The sequence below is a fragment of the Coturnix japonica genome, chromosome 3 (genome assembly GCF_054131305.1).
Source record: "Coturnix japonica strain WE chromosome 3, WE-NBRP24, whole genome shotgun sequence".
NCBI lineage: Eukaryota > Metazoa > Chordata > Aves > Galliformes > Phasianidae > Coturnix > Coturnix japonica.
The window spans coordinates 49,695,368-49,718,159 of record NC_140665.1 but is presented as its reverse complement, the minus strand read 5'-3'; the positions used below and the strand labels follow the sequence as shown (position 1 = coordinate 49,718,159).

The 22,792-nt window shown below is 39.2% G+C and overlaps 1 protein-coding gene across 7 annotated transcripts in view; it reads right to left on the bottom strand.

Annotated features, from left to right (window-relative positions):
- SYNJ2 (synaptojanin 2) overlaps window positions 1-22,792 on the bottom strand; it is a 57,758-nt gene that overhangs the window by 18,014 nt on the left and 16,952 nt on the right. For 3 of the 7 annotated variants that reach the window (XM_015858301.3, XM_015858304.2, XM_085543478.1), the window contains 10 exons: window positions 21,095-21,320; window positions 11,214-11,297; window positions 9,538-9,599; window positions 8,536-8,632; window positions 5,445-5,617; window positions 4,957-5,038; window positions 4,579-4,728; window positions 4,319-4,484; window positions 2,873-3,064; window positions 868-952 (listed from right to left, as the gene is read on the bottom strand). In XM_015858301.3, coding sequence (XP_015713787.2) covers window positions 868-952; window positions 2,873-3,064; window positions 4,319-4,484; window positions 4,579-4,728; window positions 4,957-5,038; window positions 5,445-5,617; window positions 8,536-8,632; window positions 9,538-9,599; window positions 11,214-11,297; window positions 21,095-21,320 — 1,317 coding nt within the window. Of the gene's footprint in view, window positions 1-867; window positions 953-2,872; window positions 3,065-4,318; window positions 4,485-4,578; window positions 4,729-4,956; window positions 5,039-5,444; window positions 5,618-8,535; window positions 8,633-9,537; window positions 9,600-11,213; window positions 11,298-11,524; window positions 11,647-21,094; window positions 21,321-22,792 lie in introns of those variants that run through there. The other 4 variants (XM_085543481.1, XM_085543479.1, XM_085543480.1 and 1 more) reach the window with 2 other exon arrangements.

Below are 22,792 nucleotides of genomic sequence, written 5' to 3'. Positions count from 1 at the left end.
ATGGAATCAAAAGAAACCACATACAATCAATAAAATGAGCAGATTAACTGTGCCTTAGGATTATAAACAACGAATTAGGCTCTACACATGCTGATTCCAATACTAGAAGTAATACAGGATACATGGCTGGGACTGTGAGCCAGCACAGAGCAAGCAGGGTCAGCAAGCCAAGACACAAGCAGAAATACAGTTATCCCACTCCAGGACATGAAGTACATCTTGTCAACAATACTAAGAATGATCTATGCTGTAGTAATCATAACAAAAAAAAAAAAAAAAAAAAAAAAAAATCACCAAAAAACCTTTGACTTATAAGATTTCTTATACTCAATAAAGAGATCTTCTCCTGGCTCAACCTCAGAGGAGTTAGCTATTGACTGTTCTTAGATGAAGCCTTGTGAGTGGGTGTATATAGCTTCAGTTTTGCAGACCTAGCCTTATCTACAAAGTCAACTGAATCGTGTGGGTACACCATCAGCTTAGCAGTCATACTGAACACTGCTGTAACTTGTAACCCAAAAAAGACAAAATAAAAAGTCACTGAGCAATTTTTTCTGGCACCATACAAGGATTTAAGGACAAGTGTTAAAACAATGTCATCCATCAGAATCCTTCTCTGCTAACACAAAGACTTAGAAAACATAGTGTTCTCTAATGCACAGAAGCTCAAGAAGAAAGAGCACTTTCAGTAGTACCCCAGTGCTGTTTGTAAACAGCAAACATGTTTCCAGCTATAATTACATGCAACAGACTTGGAAGGAAGTATTCTTCATACCTGACATGAGGCACAACTCTGGAGGATTTTGTTTGACTGGCTTTTGGGGGGAATACTGGGTTTTAAAACAAAGCAAAACAAATCCAACTTACCTGGCATTGACAATGTTCCCAGCACTTAATTCAACCATCTCTTCAAATCCCACTGCAAATATGTCAGGAGGGCAGTTCTCATCATCTGTTGTCAGAAAGGGAAAAAGTCATACAAGAATTACTACCTTATTGTTTCTTCTAATGACTTGTTTTCTAATTTGTGTCAGAGATCATTCCTGTAGTTCTATCCTGTGTATTCCCTGCCAAGCTTATACATATTCATTACTCCTTTAATCTAATCTCACAAAATAACCCCTGCAGTTCCTCCCAGCTTTTTTCCTGTCTTTCTCCCACCAGTTGGTCTCCAACTCTCTCACAGAAAGCAGTTCAGAACAATCACTATAAACACTGTACTGTAGCAGTGTTAAGATGAAGAAGTATTCAGCATTCTCCCTCCCTCACCCCAAACATACTAAGGATGCAGCACCTCACTACCTGCCATTTTTTCACCCACTTTTTGCCCAACTTGCCTATCCTTTTCCTTTCATTATTATTATGATTATTATTTTTTACTAAAAGTCCATCTGAACTTACTGTCTATACACAGTCCCTATATACTGTCCCTTCCCTCTCAATGTATTTAATAAATTTATCTGCTACTCTATGGAAGACTTCAAAGTTCTTCACAGATTAGGTCACTCTAGAGCACAGAGACTGCTTTCCTTCATTCAACTGTGTGAATATAACCCTAGTGAAACGTCAAGGATCAAATTCTCTCCTATGATAGTATGAAGTACTTCTGTTCACTCATCAGGTCCGCCCATTGTTTAAAGGGCTGGATTTTCATTTTGTTTTTTCCAGCTTTGTTTATTTGTTTAAACTGCCACTTAATTGAGCATGAAGACCTAGATAGTAGAAAACCACATGAACCTACGTCAGACCTGTCTCAGAAAATAAGAATGTAAAGAGAAGTGAAATATAGTGTTACTCTCTGTAGACATAAGCATTAAACTAGAACAAGATACTTACTGACAGGCACTGTCACATTAACTACTTATTTCCCATTCATAATTTTGAGCACATAACTACTTATGCAGGCAATGTACTGACATATCCATGTCAGTGGAAATAAGTTTCCTTTTGGTGGTCATACCCAAGCTCTGCATATTAACATAGCTCCATTTCAGAAGCTACTTATACATTCCACATTCTGACTGCCAATACCAATTAGTCCTGTTCCTCCAGTTTATTTAGGTGAAAGTCTGGCAGGAACAGCAAATAACAGGCTCTCATCAAATTTTAATATCATGGGAACAGCCATTTGCCAATACAGATAAACTGCTTCTGAACGAGACTGGACCAAGCACTCACCCAAGCTGTTCAGAATATTGTTGTCTGCACTGAACTGCAAATCCATACACTCAAGAGCTAAGAGTTCTGTCTCTGAAACCAGGACAAGTTCAAATAGGACAGCTTATGTAAGTAGCCAAGGATCTGAGGAATTAATTCCTGAGCTTGAAGGGCAGGAACATAAATATCTCTGCGATACCAGCAGAAGGTTATATATTCCATTGTAACAACAAAAGCACAGATTTTGCCATATCTTTGCAAACACTCATTTTTCAAAAGACAGAACATTCACTTCTCATTTTTCTGAATAAAATCTGGAAATAAATTACTGTAACTGACTTTGTTCAATAGATATGGAATTCAGTGGCTAACTTAAGCAAGCCAGAAACACAGTAACTTTTTATACAGCTAAGGAAAGGCAAGATGAAGAACAAGGATACATTCCAGGAACACCTAAGCATGAAGTTTCTACCCAAAATAAAGAACCAAGAATGGAGAAACCAAGGAACAAAAGAAAACGTGGCATGCAGAATAGGCTGTAGAGGTCTAAAATGGGGCTGAGTACATCCTTTAGGTTTGGCAGAAAATGCCCTTCAGGATGATGCACTGACTCTGAAAGGAACAGCTAGTCAAACCCGGTGTTCTGACTTGCAGATCCTAGAAATGCAATACCTATTGCAATACCAAAATGCATTTTTTTTCTCTAAAGTCTTACCCTGAAATTCAGAAACTCCAGAGAGCTTTGGAGAATCCAGCAACCAGTCTGTCAGCTCACTGGTACCAAGGATGTTGCTTCGAAACTGCTTCCCTCCATTCACATTCCAGGTCCCCATGGCAACACGAACACGCTTGAAGCTTGTGAATTCAAACTGACGCTCTGACATGGCCTTCAGAATACTTGGAGTTACTGATGGAAGAGAAGAGAGAGAAAGAGAGCACGTAAAACAAAAATGTGCCATAAAAGCAGAGAAAAGATCCAGAGAGCAGTGACATGTAAGTCACCATGAAATAATGACAGCACCCTAGTAGCAAAAATGCAAAAGATAAAGAATAACTCCAGTAGCAGTGGCAATAGCTGTAAGGTTATTGAAGCTGATGCTATCAATTTCTCTTCCAGACTCCAAGCATCTTACAAAAGCAGCTGTACTTGTAAGAAGTCAGTCAATCACTTCCAGCATATGTTTTCTAGAACTTCAAGTAACACTGAAAGAATTCTTTTCTCCTCCCTTTATCTTTTCAGTTTTGCTTGCACCGAGTATGCCACAAATCATGACTTAAATCCAAGCCCTAACAAATTTAGATGAGGGAAAGGTAGAAAATAGCACAGAGTCCTATATCGTGTCTTCAAAACTAGCACTGTCACAGCTCTCTAGCCTAGTCAGAAGTCCTTAGAGGAAACTGCTACTTTCATTATTTTTGATGAGTATAGACAATTAAGAGTGCATGTTTTTTCATGTGAGTAGCTGTAATAACCTTAATTTTCAGCTTCTCAATAGCCAGTAGTCAGATGCAGAGAAGGTATCTACACTGTCCTTGTAGTCCATAAGGGGACACCCTCAGGACTGCAGCGGAGCTGAATGGCTCATATCTACCCTGTTAAAATCCAGTAAGTCTCTGGAGCAAACTGGCAATGTGACACTGCTTGTGGGAGCAGGTTATCCTGTATTCTGCACATGCGTTTTTTCTCAGAGAGAACTAGGTTGGTTGATTCTAGATGGGTGCAAACAGCTATGTATATGTTGTTACGGACTATCAGAGTAAAGCAGAGAACAAATCAGCATAAATGTGCCTTTAAGACCCAAATGGCTAAGAGCACACACAGACTGCAGACTTAAAATAAGCAGATAAAAATGTTGAGCTCAAGAGACTTCCCCAGGACAAAGTGACCAAACCGGGAATACAGCCCTAAAAACCTTCCCTTTCAGTCGATCTCCTCTCAGCTATCAAAGAATATCATCAAACAGCAGATAAACACACTGGAAGTCCAAAATAAAATATGAGAAATAAGCACAATGAAATTAAAACAGACAGTAGTTTGAAAAAGAAGTGTTTTAAACAACACATGTGCAAGAGTAGTTTTTCTATAAAATGATGCAATTGCTTATAAATGACAGTCAAAACCAGGCAGAAAAGAAACAGGAAGGGTTTATGCTGGCCTTACCCAGCAGAGCAGTGTTATCCATGAGCATCTTTCCCTTGTCTGCATATTCCTCACTGAAGAAGTCACCCATGAGAAGCAGCTTGATGGCTTCCTGCTTTACTGAATCAAAAAAATTTGACTGAATGGTACGAGAGACAGAGCGGGCTCCATCCTTGAGCTTCCCAACCTACATCAGACCAAGATCATCAGCACAAGAGGCAACGAGTTGTAAATCAGACACCTTTCTTTACAGTCACTACAGCTTTGCTGCTTTTCTTTACCTTGTGCTTTCCTTCAAGGGCACGGCTGCCAGTGAACACTTTGCTCAGATTGTGACCATTGAGAGTCCACATTGCTTTGTACGATTCCACAAAGCGCTCAACTATAGATCTAGAGTTCAACCCAAGGATCTCCAGTTGTGTAAGCAGGATCTGGGTATGGAGGAGGAAGGGAAAAATAAAATAAAATAAAATCACTCTTCTTGAATGTATTTTGCCTTTTCTTCCCAGTTTAGTTATTACAGCTAGCACCATTCTATAACACAGAGCTAGCAAGAAAGACTTGTATCAGTGAGGCTTATGTCCCCTTTCTCTTCTTTCCTGTGCAACAGACAACGTATGCAGCATGGACATCTGTGAAAGGTCCTTTGATAAACTTACCTCCAGTGCAATGAAGGACTGTACGCTGTTAGTACGATCCAGGCAGTCCAAACAATTCATTCGAAAAGTACCTGTCTGCAGGCTTTAGTAATTAAACACAAGAGGAGGGAGGAAGAAAGGTATATTTTAAAAATAACATCTAATCACGGGTTGATTGAACAAGATTGTCAAATATTCAGCTTGAATATACCCGCCCACATTTTGACAGTGCAAGCACACTGTGCACAGTGTATTCCATTACGTATCTAATTACCTGACTATGTCTCCAACACAGTGCTTGCAAATCCATGTGTTGGTAATTTTCCAAATTCTAAACCAAGGAGAGGTATTTAACCCAAATGATCTTGTAGTACCAAGACTACACTTTGTTTCAAATCTGTATTTCGAGATGGTCACACATGCCCATGGTCCAAACACAGCGATGAACTTGGGAAGGTTAGGAGGGTTGGTGCCTGGCTATGCTGGGACATGGGGGCAGGGACACTCACCGTGGACTTACATTGTTGCCCTTTGCAAAGACGCCAAAGTCCTCCCAGTGCAATTTCAGTTGAGGTCTCAGTAAATTTTCCAGTTTTTCAGTTTTCCCACCTTTTGCAAATTGGTGGTAGTCAAAGTTTATCATGGGAGTGTCTTCAGCATGGGAAGAGGCCCATAGCAATTTCTGTTTAGAAATTGAAAGGAAAACAAATCCTGTTCAAGTCACAGCATAAGGACTGAAACCAGCATGTTTTTCATTGTTTGTAAACCACAGTTTTGAGAAGTTCACATGGAAGTTTGAAATGCCAGATGTGAAAACAGTAATGAAAGTTCTCTGTTTTCTTTTCCAAAACTGAACTGGATTGCTATACCCCAATTTTCCTTCAGCAAATATCAAACTATGGCTGCAAAGTGTATCTCAACACTAGCACTCTGGCTAGTGACAGCCCAGCAGCAGAGGCCTGCTACCTTATCACAACAACATCAATGCTTTGGGCAAATTCAGGATTAGGACTGTGACGTGAAAATGCCCAGAGCTGCTTAAAGTACATGAACAAGTGTATTTTGCAATGCTTCTTTAAACACGAAGAAAAAATGTGGCCCTAATTTTAAGTGGAGTGTGGCTGAGAAGGAAGTAAGAGACAAGTGATATCCCAGGAAACATAGTATAAAATTTTGTGGCAAACAACAGAAGTGAAAGAAGGGACACAAATAGCCTCATTATTTCATTTCCCATTTCCATGACCTCATATGCATTTCCAAAATTGCCACAAATCTCATTAACATCTCTAGAATAGATACAACTATAATATGTCCTGCTTTTCACGGCAAAGGTAGAGATAATTGTTTTATTAACTTAATTACATAAACCTTTGTCTATTCCCTTTGCTTTTGGACACAGTCATGTCAGGAAAGGGATGCTTTATTCTACTTATATTATGATACAAACTGAACACAAAAAAACACTGTTATTTTTTACATTAGAAGCCTATATGCAGGAGTCATACTAGTATAACTGTATCAAGTTAGTAATTAAATCTTCCTTCTGTAAACAAATTTAAAGGGATTGTATGAAGTTTAGAGGAGAAAAAGCAATATATTTCATTACATTGTTATAGAAGTTGAAACACTTGGTATTTTACACCAGAGCCATTGGCACTGATGGCACACCTGAGGCTGCCATTTACTCACAGCCTCAGTGTAAATTGTTGTCTTCATTACAGCACTGCCTTTGCTGTAAACATAGCTATATCTGTTACAAAGCATGTTTGTGAGAGGAACAGCATTACTGGGAAAAGTACTTCAATACAAAAGATTTTTGGTTTGATAACAGTTTGGTTGTATAACAGGAGAAGACAGTGATTTACAGTTTTTTGTTTGCTCCAATTGCACAAACTAATGGTAGAGCAGACATTCTGATCAAGCAAACCCAGTAGCCATGGCAGTGACTACAACAAGAATATTCTGAGCCAACTCAGAGAGAACTTGTAAAGGTTGCAGTAACCTTTGGGAGAAGAGGAAAAAAAATACATGCACAGAAGAGAAGATGAAGAAACAAAGAAACTAATGACAGGAAAGGAGAAAAGCCCTCATTCCTGACCATTCTCCCACAGTTTATTTTTAATCTGAGCCCTTTAAAGTCATTGGACTAAAATCTAACTACATATTATTTCTAATGATTCATTTGTTAAAATACAGAGGTAAAGAAAAGACCAAGAGGTGGCTGTTTTCAGTTGGATGTCCTATTTCTGATTTAATTTCTCACTGTATCATACCGACCAGAATGCTATCTCCACGAACACAGGTATAGATAAAATATCAGAATTTACAAGGATAGTCAGGTTTATATCTTTATATTTGAACATTTAAGTTTTCATATCTTACAGCTACATCCCAACAAAACAAACTATAACAAATATTGTAAAGAGAAAAAAAAACAAAACAAGAGGCTATAGAGATTTAGCTGTGTCAAGCAGAAATGCAGTAAAATGCTGAAATCAGAAGCTAGGACCTGACTTCTTTTGTCACTGTCACACTAACTTCAGTTGCAATTGCTGTAATCATATTCCATACAGAGGAAGACCTTCACTTTGTCATTTTAGACTGGGGAAGTCAATCCCTCCCCCAGCACTTCTGGAGAGAAAAGATCCCACAGAAAAACTGCCATTAAAATGCTCCTTATCTCAAGCGTATCCTTCCTGTAGAGAGGTGCTTACTTTCAGAATAAGTATTTGAACTCAGAACTGTTGTATCATTCTTCAATAATGATAAATACACGTAACACTATAGATGTGTGCTTAAAACATTCTTCATACAATTATTTGTAATACATACTCCCAAGGGTCTATATCTGATTTCTGAAGCAAGGAGCACTTCACAGGCAGGCTCCCATCAATCTCCAGGCTAATGCAAGCAACAACTTGCCACAAATCCCACCCAGTGATAATCTCCAGGTTCAAGTACACATTTGTTTTTAAAAACTGGCCATGAAAATATCATTCCAGATTAAAACACAGGGCAGCTTTAAACTTCCAGGTCCTGAAAAGGCAACCCAGATGCATTAGCGGTGTCTAGGGACATATTTAGGGAGAAGGAAAACCTCTCTCTATAAGGCAGACTGTCATCTTGTGCTCTGACAATTAACTCCCACCACAATTAGTGGTAAAAAGCTATTCCTCATTACAATCAAAGCAACCAAATCTTTGTCTTAGTAAGCTAGAGTAAGGTACTGGCCCAAAAGCAGTTCTGACAACCTGATGAGGCACCTGGAAGAATATAGTAACTGCACTGTTGTCTACATACTTTGGACAAAGCTGCCCAGCATTCATTTTTGCAAATATGAACTACTCTTAGAACCATTAGGACACTGTTATATTTAAATTCTGGTTTAAAAGAGTAATGATGTGAGGAAATAAGCAAGAAGACAGTTCTGAAAATCAAGTCACAGAGACTGAAAATTGTAATTCTCAGAGTATCTAGTAAAAAAAGAACATATTCAGATCCAGCATTCTTGACATACTTGCCCAGAAGAGAAACAAAACATGGAGGCTCAGGAAGTTAGTGGTTTAACAAAAGAATAAAAATAAAATGCATTGCTTTTACCTTGAAAGCTCTGTTGAGCACCTCCTCTCCTCCTCTGCTTCCCAACAAGTTAACAATCACTTGTTTTCCATACTGCTCCTTCAGAAGCATCATATGCCTACAGCAAAAGTAACCATAACAAAACCATGTAATACTGCTTACTACCTTTTTTTTAATTTTCCAAAACACAGAAGTAGAGCACTGGTTGTTCCATATAGCAGGGTTCAGCCACAGCAGCTACAGATATCTTCTTCAGCTTCCTTGCAATCAAAAACTGAAGTGCAAGTTGTGCAAATACGAACTTAAAGAACACATTACTTTATATTGAACATAAAACAGCATTTTAGGAAGCAGGTCCCAGATCTTTTGTTAGCTTTAATATTGTCCAATGTGTGTTCCCAATTCTTGGCTCTCAGCCTAGAAGCTGCACAGAAAAGATGACCAGGGAGGAAAACATTCTACACTTCAACAGGAACTGCCCAGCATTACTGAGCCATCATTCAGTGGCAACAGCAGGACATAGGACTGGGTAACATAAAAGACCATCAGTACAACAGCATCATACAACATTGGTTGTGACAGAATAAGATGATGTTGTTTCAGTATAGCAGTACAACACCAAGAAAAGCAGATCCAGAATGGTTAGGAAGTGGTGTAAATTCTTAATTGCTTGAGTTCCAGAGGTAAAGAACACATGCTATGAGTACAGTAAATTCAGATTTATTGAAATGTTACATAGGGGAACACAGGTCTTTCTTTGGCACACCACTCAGCATTTCACAGCTATTCCAGAATCAAGCTAGGAGACCAAATTGTTTCAATTACTAATAAAAACAGAGGAAAAATCACAAAAATAAGTGAATAAATGAGATAAACATATAACAATCCTGCAACACTTAGGGGACTGGCAACCTCATAGGAGGGGTGTTTTGCATCTCTAATGATATACTGGGAAGACAAAGTTATGGAATCTTGGTTAAATGCCGTGCTACTCTGTTACTGCCAAAGCTGAATGAAGCTTACCTGTCAAAAGCAGGAGCATTAGCTTCTAGACCTCTGTTAAGCCTTAGATGATGGGAACCCACCTAAAATGAAATATTGGAAAGAAAAAAGAAATTATCTGTAAATCACTGGATGTCTCCCTTTTTCCTTAAAATAAAAGCATCTCTTTAACAGCACCAGATACCCTTAACAGTCTTCACATACCCACACACATAATATCCTTAATACAAAAGCCACAGCTTTTATCAGACAACATTTACAATTACAAGTAAAAAGAATATTATTAAGCAAAGGGATATCTTCTACGCATCTTTCTATAACCAAATAAATCACTTTCCCTTGCCAAATTCCTCTAACAGATATCCCACGCTGCATCACATGAATATGCTGCATGCCTATTACTTTTCCTGCCCTTCATCCTTCATAAAAGGATACAGATATGCTAGCTCTGTGGACTGGGGAGGAACATTTTATATGGGAATGTAGCAACAGGACAAGGGGAAATGGCTTTAAACTGGGAGAGGGTAGATTTAGACTAGATATTAGGAAGAAATTCTCCACTGTGAGGATGGTGAGACACTGCAACAGGTTGTCTGGAGAAGCTGTAGAAACATTCAAGGCCAGGCTGGATGGGGTTTGGGGCAACCTCTGCTAGAGGGTAACCTGGCCCCTGCCTATAGCAGTGGGGTTGGTACTAGATGATCTTAAGGATCACTTCCAACGCAAACCGTCCTAAGATTCTATGAAATATGATGAATCAAATCTTGTGCCATAAATCTGCACTGCTAATTATTTATGAAGTCATATATTGCTGCGTGTACATCATCACCTTTCATTATTTTCCTAAGGTTGATTTATGCAAGCCTTCCCAACACCAGCACCAACACACACATGTCCAAGGAATAAGAGTAATTAGTATCCACCAACAGGTGAATTCAAACTGGTTTTTAGGTGCTACTTCCAAAGATAAAGATGTATCAAATGATTGTTGAAGAATCTTAAAAATAAATAAATAAATAAATAGTTTAAAAAACATATGTGACATCTCTCCACTAACACCTAAGAATGAATGTGCATGCACATGCTTAGTTGCTTATCCCTCTGCTCAGAGAGGAACGGTAGGATGATTCTTAGCTGAGCTTCTAACTGTAACACATGCATAACCCGCTAGGCTTGATGCATTAATATCCTAATGAAGCCCTACATCTTTGCCTTGCAGAAGGTCAGGTGAGATAATGGCTACTGTTTGACTGAAACCTACCAAACAGGCTATACATTATACTTTGAAGGTAAAGTGCTCCTATAGAGCTGATAGTATCCCTAGAGACTCCAGTTTTATCCAGGTGGTCCTGAGAACTGGACAGTTCAGAACAAAAGGTTATTCCAAAACAAATAGAAAGCATTATAAAGACATGGCTGTAGCCATCAGTTTAGGACATCAGGACATAATCCCTTACAGAAACTTTCCAGCAGAGGCACATGAGCATGTGAAAATGCTGAACTTCAGTAACTACAGCTGTTGTAGCTGTATAGTCTGTTTGTCATTCGTATTTAGATAAACAGGGAAAAACAATTTCCTATAAAGTAAACCTAAAAAGCAAAAGCTCAGCATTTTCATAGAATGAAAAAAAACAGTTAAACTTATATTTTAGAAGTAGAAAGAGAAGTAAGATAGGCTTTTCGATTTATTTGTTTACCTGAAGCCCTGGTTGCTCCCAAAACAGAGGAACAGAACCTCTGATCTGCACAAAGGAAGAGACATCGTCGTCCAAGTAAATTGTCTGCAAAAACAAAAGAAATGTAAGGAGTTCTCCGATTAGAGCTATCCGTCTGTGACTCCTTCATCAAATGTGTCTGAGACCTGAACACAAAGGGTGAAAAAAGTAAACAGCGTATCTCACCGTATCCCCTTACTGCTCAGCCACTTTTCCATAGTCTCACAGGCAGTGGAACAAAGTACAGCGTATTTGCTTTCATGTACTCAGAGCAGATTCAGTTCATTACTCACCAGAAATAAGAGGGAATTTAAAACAGTACCACTGGCAAGGCAGATGGAATCTTTCATCCACAACAAAGATGGATTTGATCTACCGGTGCAGAAACTCAGGAAGACCAGGACATGCTCTCCCTCTCTTTCACACACACAAAATTTAACTGCACAATGTCATTGCTCCTTGTGACTGGTGATGGGTAATGTCAGGTGTTGGCCAGGCTTATCCATTGCTTTATTTACTATTTCTTATTGCACTGCATGTCATGCCTTGTCAGTGTTCAAATAAATCTCAGTGAAACCAACAGCTTTGCCACTCCCATTCCAAGACAGCACGTTACCTATTTCTCTTCAAGCAGACAGAGACTCCAGACTCTCCACTGCATTCCCAGACCAGACCTCAAACTCCTGCTGCATATTTGTTATGACCACTGCTACCAAACTGACTTCTAATCAAATTTGTGTGAAATACAAAGATTGATTTCCCCCTTTAGCTTCCCCCTCCATCAGCCTCTATGCAAAGCTCACATTATACATTAACTTAGCACAAAAGGTACTATCTTCAGGCAGGGTATGACCACAGAGAGCAACTGTGCGAAACCCAGCTCTCTCCCCAGCCTATACTTAGCAGCGGAATCCTGGCTGTTTTCCATGTGTGACACATGATATGCATCTCTGTTATCTCATGCATTACAACGAGCCTTTTGCAGCCCTGCAGAGGAATGGTATCCACACAGGTCACCCAGGTAGCTGCCTCTTTAACTGCGTTGTATCATTTAGCACAACTGCTGCCAGCAGGCTGCTAGCCCCCCAAACCAGAAAAGAGCATGAAAATGAATTACCATACCACTTCAATGTGATTTTTTGCTACTGGATTTGCCACTAGATGTTCTGTGTGGGTGGCTCAGGTGAAGCACCTTCACTTACCTGAACCTCGACCTCACCACCAATATACAGTTCCACATGCGAAAAAAAGCATACATCAGAGAAGTAGATATTTCCATATTCTGTCACCGGTTTTATTTAGATAACCTTTACAATATTTCTGTAGTGCCCTCAAAATGATCCCCATTTTGCTAAGATGAAAGGCTTAAGTGGCCAAGAATGATGGCTAGCTCTGACGCACTGCAAAATGGCATGTTTTTAGCCTTAAAGCAATAAACTAAATGCCCTTCTATCTTGCATGTCACCCTAGTACAACTTCAGGAAGAAAGGGCAGGTACTTCATATTAGTATGTTGCTGATTGAAGGCTCTTTGCAAGGTCTACCTCAGCTTCAGGACACATGAGCTCCCAGTGAAGTTTTCTAAATGTTGCCCATTACCTGAGTGCAAGAATTAATTACCATGGCAACACATTTGTGTACCTTTCTTGGAAATTCTGTGCTCAGAAGAAATCACAGACACAAAGAACCAGCTTCAAAGGAGTCCAGCTCCTAGCTCCATGATCATCCCACTTCATTTCCTGTGACATGCTGTCAAAGATGAGTCAGAGACTTATAAATACCCAATCATCTTTTCACACACAGCCAAGGACCCAGAGGATCCAGTCTAAAGTAAGTAAATTTGCATTGCTCCACTGACAGACTCAGTATTATTCTGACTCATGCTAAGCAAGGATTCCTGAATCTATGAAAAGAGTCAAGACTGGCTCACTTCAAAATGTGACAAGATCAGCAATGAGTTGAAATAAAACATTACCATTTGGTGACGATGATTACAGACAAAGCTTCACATGAAGTACAATTTGGCCTCTCAAACAACTTATTGCAGAGAACCCCATTTCCTGCAATCTTCTGGAACATCCCAGTTTCCATAATGAAATCTCGACAGTTGCAAGTATCTCTTTGATTAGCTCTTCTCAAAACGTCTCAGCTGCAAATTCTCTAGACTCACTGATTAGAAACAGTAGTAATTCTAACTTTAAGTGCTGCAGTTTAACATCTACCTGAGCTACAGTTTAAATAGAAAATATTCCATCACAGTTTATAGAACCTGAGCATACAACCTGCCTTCATTATGCCAAAAACAGTATAAAAATACTGACCAGACATTTCTACCTTTCTGCACTAACAGATTTTTTTTCTGCTTGTGCTTCCATTCACCAGTGATTTGACGTAAGAGTTAACAGATGTTTGCTTATATTATTATTTACATTTTCTGTTCACTGTTGCCTCTTCTATTTTCTGCTCTATTAAGCTGTCATTTGGAAAACTGAAACAAAAAAATATGCTCAGAAAATTATTTGTGGATCATTCCTGTCATGCAAACATGATGCCCATAGCCTGATGTGGTGATCCTTTGTCAGGAACCATGATGATAAAGCATTTTAAATAATTTGGTATTTTTATGCAAATTGCCACATAGCTTTTAGAAATTCAAATTCAAATTCCATTTTTGAACTGGGAGCATGTCCTCTTCAGTACAGGTCACTCACAAGAAAGTTCTCCACATTAGCACATTTCTTTTTGCTTTTTGGTTACGGGGGGCTCAGCATTCCGTTCTCTACAGCAATTCTGTGGTCTTTTTCAATCCTTTCACCACAATCTCGTGACCCAGATGAATCTAAAATTATTTTCTTCAAAGCTGTCAGTGAGTTGTAAAAAGACCTCATATTTTTTTTAATGAATGGGAGGGTAACTCTCAGTTACTGCCAGTCATTCCTTCCAAAACAGACTGTAACAATTTGATTAGGCATTACTACCGAGTAAACCTTCCCTAAATTTCAGCAGTATTCATTATCCTTCATTATTCACCACTATGACCCACAATCTTTACATTGCCTTCACCTATGCACATCCCTTGACCTTAACAATAACAGTGGCAAGAACATTCCTGCCAGCAGACTTTCTAAGTAAGCAACTTCAAAGTTGACTTCCCAGTTCAGGAATGGATGTAATCATAGAATCATAGAATTACTCAGGTTGGAAAAGACCTTAGAGATCATCAAGTCTAACCACAATCTAACCATACTACCCTAACTCTAACAACCCTCTGCTAAATCATGTCTCTGAGCACCACATCCAAACAGTTTTAAAACACATCCAGGGATGGTGACTCAACCACCTCCATGGGGAGCCTATTGCAGTACTTAACTACCCCTTCTGTAAAGAAGTTTTTCCTGATATCCAGCCTAAATTAACCTGACGCAACTTGAGGCCATTTCCACTCGTCCTATCACCTGTCACCAGTGAGAAGAGACCAACCCCACTCTTGCTGTAAGCACCTTTCAGGTATAGGAAGAGAGCAATAAGGTCTCCCCTCAGCCTCCTCTTGCCCAGACTAAACAGCCCCAGTTCCTTCAGTCTCTCCTCGAAGGGCATATTCTCCAAGCCCTTCACAAGCCTTGTTGCCCTTCTTTGGACTTCTCATGAATACAAACCACAGTGCTCATTATCAGCCTCTGTAATACAACTACACTACCTTCTTGGTCTGGGGAACTGCCCAGCAGAAAGTGAACCAGGCATTTGTTCTACAGGAACCCCCTTTTTCCTTACAACTCATGCACACCTGCCTTGAGGGTTAAGGTGGTTTTTCCATCCCACTTCCCACAGGTAAAACCACAGAATGGCATGGGGGTAGGGGGGTTCTCACTCAATATCTTCTCCTGAGAAGAGGAATGCCTACTTCAAATACATGAGATACTGCTACATACAAGTGGGGAAGAAAGCTTTTCTCTTTGAGACACTAAACAATTTCTCCACAGCTGAGGCTGTGACATGAGCTGATAGGGAGGAAGATTTAGACACTTTCATCATACTGTTTGAACAAGCTAGACACTCCATCCATCACTGTTACTTCTGCAGCCTCCCACATTATTGCTGCCACCGTGTTGGCATACAACAACGGCACAGTCCGAAAAAGTTTTCACCACCTACATCACATGCACCTGATATCACAGAAGCACACAACAACCATGGCTGGAAAAGACACCCAGTCCAACTGTCCACCTCCCTCTACCATTTCCCCACTAAACCACATCCCTTAGTACAACACCTAAGTGTTTCTGGGAATGTCTCCAGGGATGGTGACTCCACCACTATTTCTGAGAGAAGGCAGGATGCCATCGGCCTTCTTGGCCACTTGGCTGCAGCGGGCCAGACACCTATACACACTACATTAAGACGTATTACTTAAACTTACTTAAATAAGCACTGGTGAAATGACAATAATAAATTGTTAAAATTACAATTACAAACAAAAAACTCTAACTTTGCTGCTTATACAGTTCCAGCATTTACAAATAGATAAGTACAGAATTTCTTTTCTCTTATTCTTTGAAGTCTGAATCATTTTTTTGTTTACAGTATAATGTTTTCTACAAGCACTTATCTGTCCTGCTTTTTTTTGTCATTTTGGTTTTGACTCTGTTGCCCTGTGCACTCTTAGACCCATTTCTCTTCTTCTAAGGCAGCACACGAAAGATGAACAATGTAAGATAAAAAGCTGTTCCTTTTGAAAAAGTGCTTTATTTCCAGAATTTACCTGTCTTCTAATTCATGGACAAGAAATACATCCAAGAAGACCACTTGTTCCTCCTGCCGTGCAACAATTATCAGCTACATTTGGGATAACACTTTGCTGTTAGGGATGATATGTGCAGCTAATGCTACGATGACTTTGTCAGGCTTCAGAGAACTAGACCGTTGTGGAGCCTTACCTCCATACCCACAACATGCTGTTGATTACTTGTCCCAAGGAGGACATTCATTTCTGTCAAATTTTCAAAACACTCAAGGATGACTGCTTGATTCTCAAAAGGTCTGGCCCATAAACAAATCCAACCTATTTAGCTGAATGGATTTTGAGATATATTTCCAAGTTTCCAATCAGACATCATAATAGTAACTGGATACGTAATCCACATGGAGGACTTTTTGACTTGCTAATAAGATCTCGTGTCCTTTGACATCTGGTGTTAGAAAATACCATGTGTTTATTTTGACTGCAGTTTAGTTTCTTTTTGTGGTTACTTTCTCCAACTCTGGGATCAAGGGTGATAGTGCTGACAGTTCAAGAGGGCAACAATCTCACGCTTTTGCTTCAGTTGCATACAGCCAGACCTTGACTCTCCAATCCGAGACCTTTTGGTACACAGCAAAAGTTGTTGTACAGGTACTGCTTATTGGCTTTGAACAAGAAACAAGCACCTACTTTAACTAGCTGGTGTTCTAATCCCATCATGCTTCTCCTATTTATCACTTAGTGAATAATTTATGCACTAAACTCTATCTCCTGCTCAGCTTCGTTAGAAGGAAATAATTATCCAGTCACAACTTCCAAGGATAAAATTCATCACATACTCAAGAAATTCATACACAGTTAATGACAAAATGGATTCCAATGTGGCTTTTTTCTGGGATCTCCATCTCTGTCACACCACTCACAAAAAGCACAGGTAACAGATGGCCGAAATGTACCTCTCTAGGAGTCCCTTTAACTCAGACCAACAAGAGGCAATAATATACTTGCCAAAACAATCCTCTCTGCCCTGCCTGTGGCCACAGTAATACGGTATCCAAAAAATAAATTAACCACATGATTGCATCCATTCCTAGCCTGGAGAGCTATCCAAAATAGCCCAGGAGATATTGTGAAATAGGGATCATTTTTCTTCATTGGTGTCCAATATTTTTTCTTAAATGGAATAAAGGGAACATCAATCCAAATTCATGGCATTTCCTTCTAATGCCTCGTCAAGGTTTCCATATTAGACACTTCGCTGAACAGTTCTGTGAAAGGGAAAACAATTGAAACCATTTGTTTATCTTTGGCAAATCAGAGTTGTTCCCCAAAGTTAGATACTAAGACATTAAGAGTTCACCCTCAGTCTGTGGAGAATATCTGAGGGAGGAGCTGAAATGTAAGCAGTGATGAGCACACAAACTGAATGAGGAAAGCATGCTTTCTTCTCAACATTATCAGCAGAGAAGAATTAAAAGAATGTGATACGGCCTCAGCTTCAGCAGATTGCTACATGAGGTAGAAAGGGTGACAAGGAAGGAGAAATCCTGACAAAGCAAACTTTGTTCCCAACGGATACCTATCAAACAGATACCAGCAAAGCAAAAACATATCATTTAAACTATCACTGGGAAACTGACTGATTTTAAAACTCTACTTGAGGATTAACTGTTGTTGTTTGTTTGTTTTTGCTGTGTGCGTGTGGTTTTGAAAAGCAAAAGTAAACGAGATATTTAACTTTCCTCCCCTTCTTCTCAAACACTGTGAGTCACAGCAGTTCAGTGAGCCCACAGAAATGACTCATTGCAGAGCTAAAATGCCACAAGGCTAGCACAGTGGGAGACACAAGCATACCATCCATGCATAAAAGAGCTGCCTGGAGATAAGGCTAAATGTTTCTCCCTCTTCAAAAAACAGAAAAATGTTAGAAGCAATTCCAATTAAGGGAGGGAAAGTCCTGGCTTTTCAAAATCGTAGGGTGCTACTTATCCATGATAGTACAGAGCAAGCATGCCATTATACCGTAAAGGCTGCAGCAAATGGAAATAAAATGTTATTCAGCCAAGATATTACCTCATAAGGAATTAGTCAGTAGTCTACTATGAAAGTAGGAGAGAGTTTTTTCTTGGACTCTTCCTTCCTAACAGTAAGTGGATGCCAGCTTGAACTGGATCTCAGGCATCTCAGTGGTTAGCCCAGCTTTGCTTTTTTAGGATGCTCATTTTGGTAGAACTAGTGTTTATCACCATTAGCAACAGCCAACTTCTTTTCTTCTTTAAAAACAAAACCATAATCCTTTAAAACTTCAAGTCCTTATTATAATTTTCAACTTACTAGAGCCTTTCATCCTGCAACAATTTTACCCTTGCTCTTTTGCTTAACCAATCGCAAAGCTATCAAAAGCCTTCAGTCCTCCCACTTCACAGCAACCCCTGGCTAACCGCAACAAAGCACAGCAGCTCCTGCAAAGAACTTGCCCTGGCCCCAGCCAAGGGAAGCATTAGTAAGCAACTGTTGTTTTGCAGATCACCAGGAACCAATCCCTAGGCTTTCTGCTGAGATTTAAAGGCAATCTTATTTTTCAGGCTAATAATGTGCAACACAATCTAATCCAAAAATATAATTAAATAGAAGAGTAACTTTTGACCCAACCAGTGAGCAGAATAGCAGAAGCATTCCCTATAATTAAACAACTGTTAACTGTAGTGCCACGAACGTGAGACCAATTTGAATGAAAGCTGACAACCTTCTCCAACATTTCCTTTGCGTCTCAGCAAGAGAACTTTCTTCAAATCCTGAGTAATATACTTTGCATGAATGCTCATGAGAAGACACTCAACTAAAAGAGTAGATCAAGTTATTACATAAAATGGCATATGTCCCTCTTTCTGTTTCCAAGTCCTAGAGGAAAATTCCACTTTTCAGTGAGCAGACCTATCTGCATTACTCAATGCACTGACAAGCTACTTCAGACAGGCTACTGAAAAATGCGGCCAAACTGGGAAGAGATGTAAGCAAAGAGCCACATCCTAAATAAGAACTTTGACCACTGAGCAGAAAGTTATGTATATAATACTGTGCATGTTATGAGAATTTCAGGGGGATTAAACATCACAGGAAGACTAGGCAATACCAGCCTGTGACTCTTCCAGGCCTTTCAGCTAAGCAACACGTAACCGTCACATCTAAGGTAGCTTTACATGTGTACTTAAGCAGAATCGGGGGAAGATCATAAAGCTGTAAAATCAAGGCAACATCTTAAAGGACTGCTGGATTTTAGGCAAACAGGTGTCAGAATGCAAGCCTATATCATGTAGTGGGTAACACAAATGACAGAACTGAGTAAGCTGCAACAGTCACACAATGTCAATGTCATGAGGAAATACAGTGCTCAAGTGTAGACACTTGTGTGTTGGGACACCATCTTGAGTAGTCAAGCATAGTCTTATAGCTATAAACCTTGAAAAGCTGAAGGCAAAGCTAGAAACTCAACTATGTCATGCAGAAGGGTGCCACCAGTCTTATATTATGAACATCATTGAAGTAAGCTTTATGAATGGATACTTGTTCTTTGCTGAGAACTACTGCCAGCTGTATATCTATTCCACTTATGGAGACATCCATTTCTGTATTTTAAGTACAATATTTCTGACTCCTAGTAATTTCAGTTTTGATTCAAAAAGGAAAGCATTCATTTCAGCTGGTAAAGATTTCAGGTTCTTCAGGGACCAATGCTTTTTCTTCATTTTCAAAGTAGCAAGTACAGTAAAACCAATAGCCTATTATTTTGCTTTGCAGTGTCAATCAAATGAGCCTCTTGAACACACTTCACTCATGTAATTCCTCTCAGCATCAGCTGGAAATAAGGTTTCTACTGCATATTTACAAAAGCTGTATTATCCATCTCTCACTGGAGAGAGCAGCCCCATAAAGCAAAGGGGCACATAAAGTAAAGTCTGTTCCAAAATGAGCTGTACTGGAATTTGCCTAACTGTGAGAAGATTGTGTTTTTGCTTTGTTTTCTTTAGTAGTCAAAGATGACTTTACTACTAGTGACCACAGCTCCTTTGCTGGGCAGTTTCCTTCCGACCAGTGTGATATATTTAAGCAGTGGGAGTTCCTCTTCACCACAGTACAGCAATCGTAACAATACTTACCCTTTTATAAATGTCCTCAACTGTGAGTGAGACAAAAGCCCCATGAGGCAGGTAATTAGTAATCTACCTCATTTAAAGCTGAAAAACTTACTGCAGAAAGATAATACAGCTTCAATTCAAAACAAGTAGGAGTAACTTTACATGCTAATACACACATTTATAGAAATTTATATGATTCTAGGGGTCTTCCTCAAGAGCCAGAAGCAAACATCAGCTCCTCCAGTCCGTGCTGAAAATCACTCACAGCATCCCTGACAGAATCCTTTTACTTCAGTGCAGTACTAGCTATACTGCTGTAGTGCAGGAGACTTTCAATGGCTGTTTCAGCAAACCTGGTAGTAAGGACTAACTGGGATACTTAAAAAGAATGAAAGAAAAAGGAAGCACAGAGACTATTGCTTTGTAATAACTCTTTCTAACTAGTTTTATCAAATGTTATCTAGCATGGGAAGTATGATGAATTTAAGACTACTTTAAAACATACCCAGAATGCATTAAAAAAAAAACCACACAACATTTACTCCTGAATAGATTTTAAAACATCCTTTTGTTTAATACCTGTACACAGACATCGCATCAAATGCTAAGCAAGTTGCATGCAATTGAAAACCTTCTTGTTAAACATGCTGGTTTCACACAAATTAGCACACACAGCTCTCTGAGTTTTCAAAAACCAATGTCTATACTTCACCGCAGTATCAAGTGACTGTTGCTTTCACATTCAGGAAAAAAGATAATCAAAAATATGGAAAAACCAGAAATGCAAAGAGACAATAGATTGTAAAGTAATGTTTAATGGGTAACATTACTGTTACTGTATGGGTATAGATCTAATAAATAGATCTATGAAGAATAATATTTTAAATATTCATCAAGAAGAACTTGCTGAACTCCTTTAATTCTTGGAAACTCTGCCCCAGTTAAAGTAGCGGACTGAATTATTCAAGGCTATTGGATACATTCACTTACCTGCTCTGTCTCAACAAAGTTAGACACGTGTCCATCATCATTGACCCCTCGAATGTGAAACCGGGCACCGGCTCGCTCACAGCTGATCCGAGAGATAAGGCAGGCTTTTGCTTTCTTGTGGGAAGCATAAACAGTGCGAATGTCCACTACACCACAGATCACTTTCAGCAACCAGTCAGAGCAGTTCACCTGGTGGTGTCTGAAGGGAACATGCAATAGTTGGTTCCTGCAAAGTTCAACAACATACATAAACGTTACCCAATAAAGTAAGGCAGTCATAGGGATCCCATCACACAACAATCACTAACTTGAGCAATTTATATTTTGTGTTCCCTTTTCTGTTGCAGTTTCACCTTATATAAAATGAGGAAATATCAGGAGGAAATCCTTGTGTACTGGGTACAGTAAAAACAACATATCAAATTTTAATAGTAAAGATACTGTCACAAGTACCCTGCCCCTCTGGCTTATAAATTCAGATGCAAATGTTGCCTCTTCTAGCTCAAGAAATACATAAATATTGAGCAGACTTTTTCTTAAATTACAGAGCTGTTAAACTAATTACTTTTTGAACAGTGCTGCCTAGACCTTAAACACTATGGGATGAAACCCATCAAGATTTTCAGGAAAACTCTGAGCAGAAACCGGACCTGTAATGGGGATGTCACAAAAAGTCCTGTTAAAATTTAGAAGAGTGGCTGTTTTGACCTTCAATTTATTTTAAGATCAACAACCCAAGAAACCTGTCATGCCTGGTTAACAGTGACGCTAGTCTCTTCTATTGTGAACTTCTCCTTATTCCATTTTTCAATATGTGACTTCCATCACAGACGAAGGCAGAAAAAAATCCCTCATGTGAACACTTATTGCTCCAAAGCAGATCTCTTCAAGAATTACTGCACCTATAGAAAAACCCTAAAGGATAATTCTTCTGGAGTACAACATCTCTCTGAAAAGGTGCAAGTCAACCTTACATTTTTAAACTAGCATGTAACTGAAAAAGCAGCTCTAAAGCAATCCGTGGTATCCCTTCCACTCTCTCTTCCTAGCTCTACTCAAAGATGAAGTTTAAGTGAGGGCTGAGGCAAATTCTAGTACTTTTTTTGTTGTTGTTGCAGTTCAATTAACAGACGAGTTGCACTGCTCATAATTAAGCTTGTCTGACGCTTTTTAAACATTTCTCATATAACATAAATGCCTAAAGATAAATTTTCTTTGGAGCATCTTTTGGTGCTAAATGTGATGCCGATACCATTCATCCCTGTTCTACAGTGGAACCCCTTCATGGGCTACCACTGGATTAGCCAGAAACAGCAAAGAATATTCAGAAGAAAGGTTCAAACACTCATTTTCCAAGAGCTTCAAAAAATGATACAGGTAAAAAAGGGTTACTTTAAAAGTTGATTTATTTTTTAACTAGGAGATACTCCCACCCTTGGAGTTTCTACACTGGAACACAGCTCATTTGTACCATGTATCAGACTTGACGTGCTTGGAGAGCTTTTTGAGCTCTTTTGACTTTGCATCATTGGCAAAGTCGAAAGCAAGTTTTACATATCTCCCTTCTGAGTGAAAATAGCAACTCTAAACCTTATCATTTGAAATAACATCATAGCTAGAAAGACTATTCAGCCTGAATGGACCATTCTCTCATGTTTATCACCCATTATGAATTGTTTTGCCTATTTTATATTCACC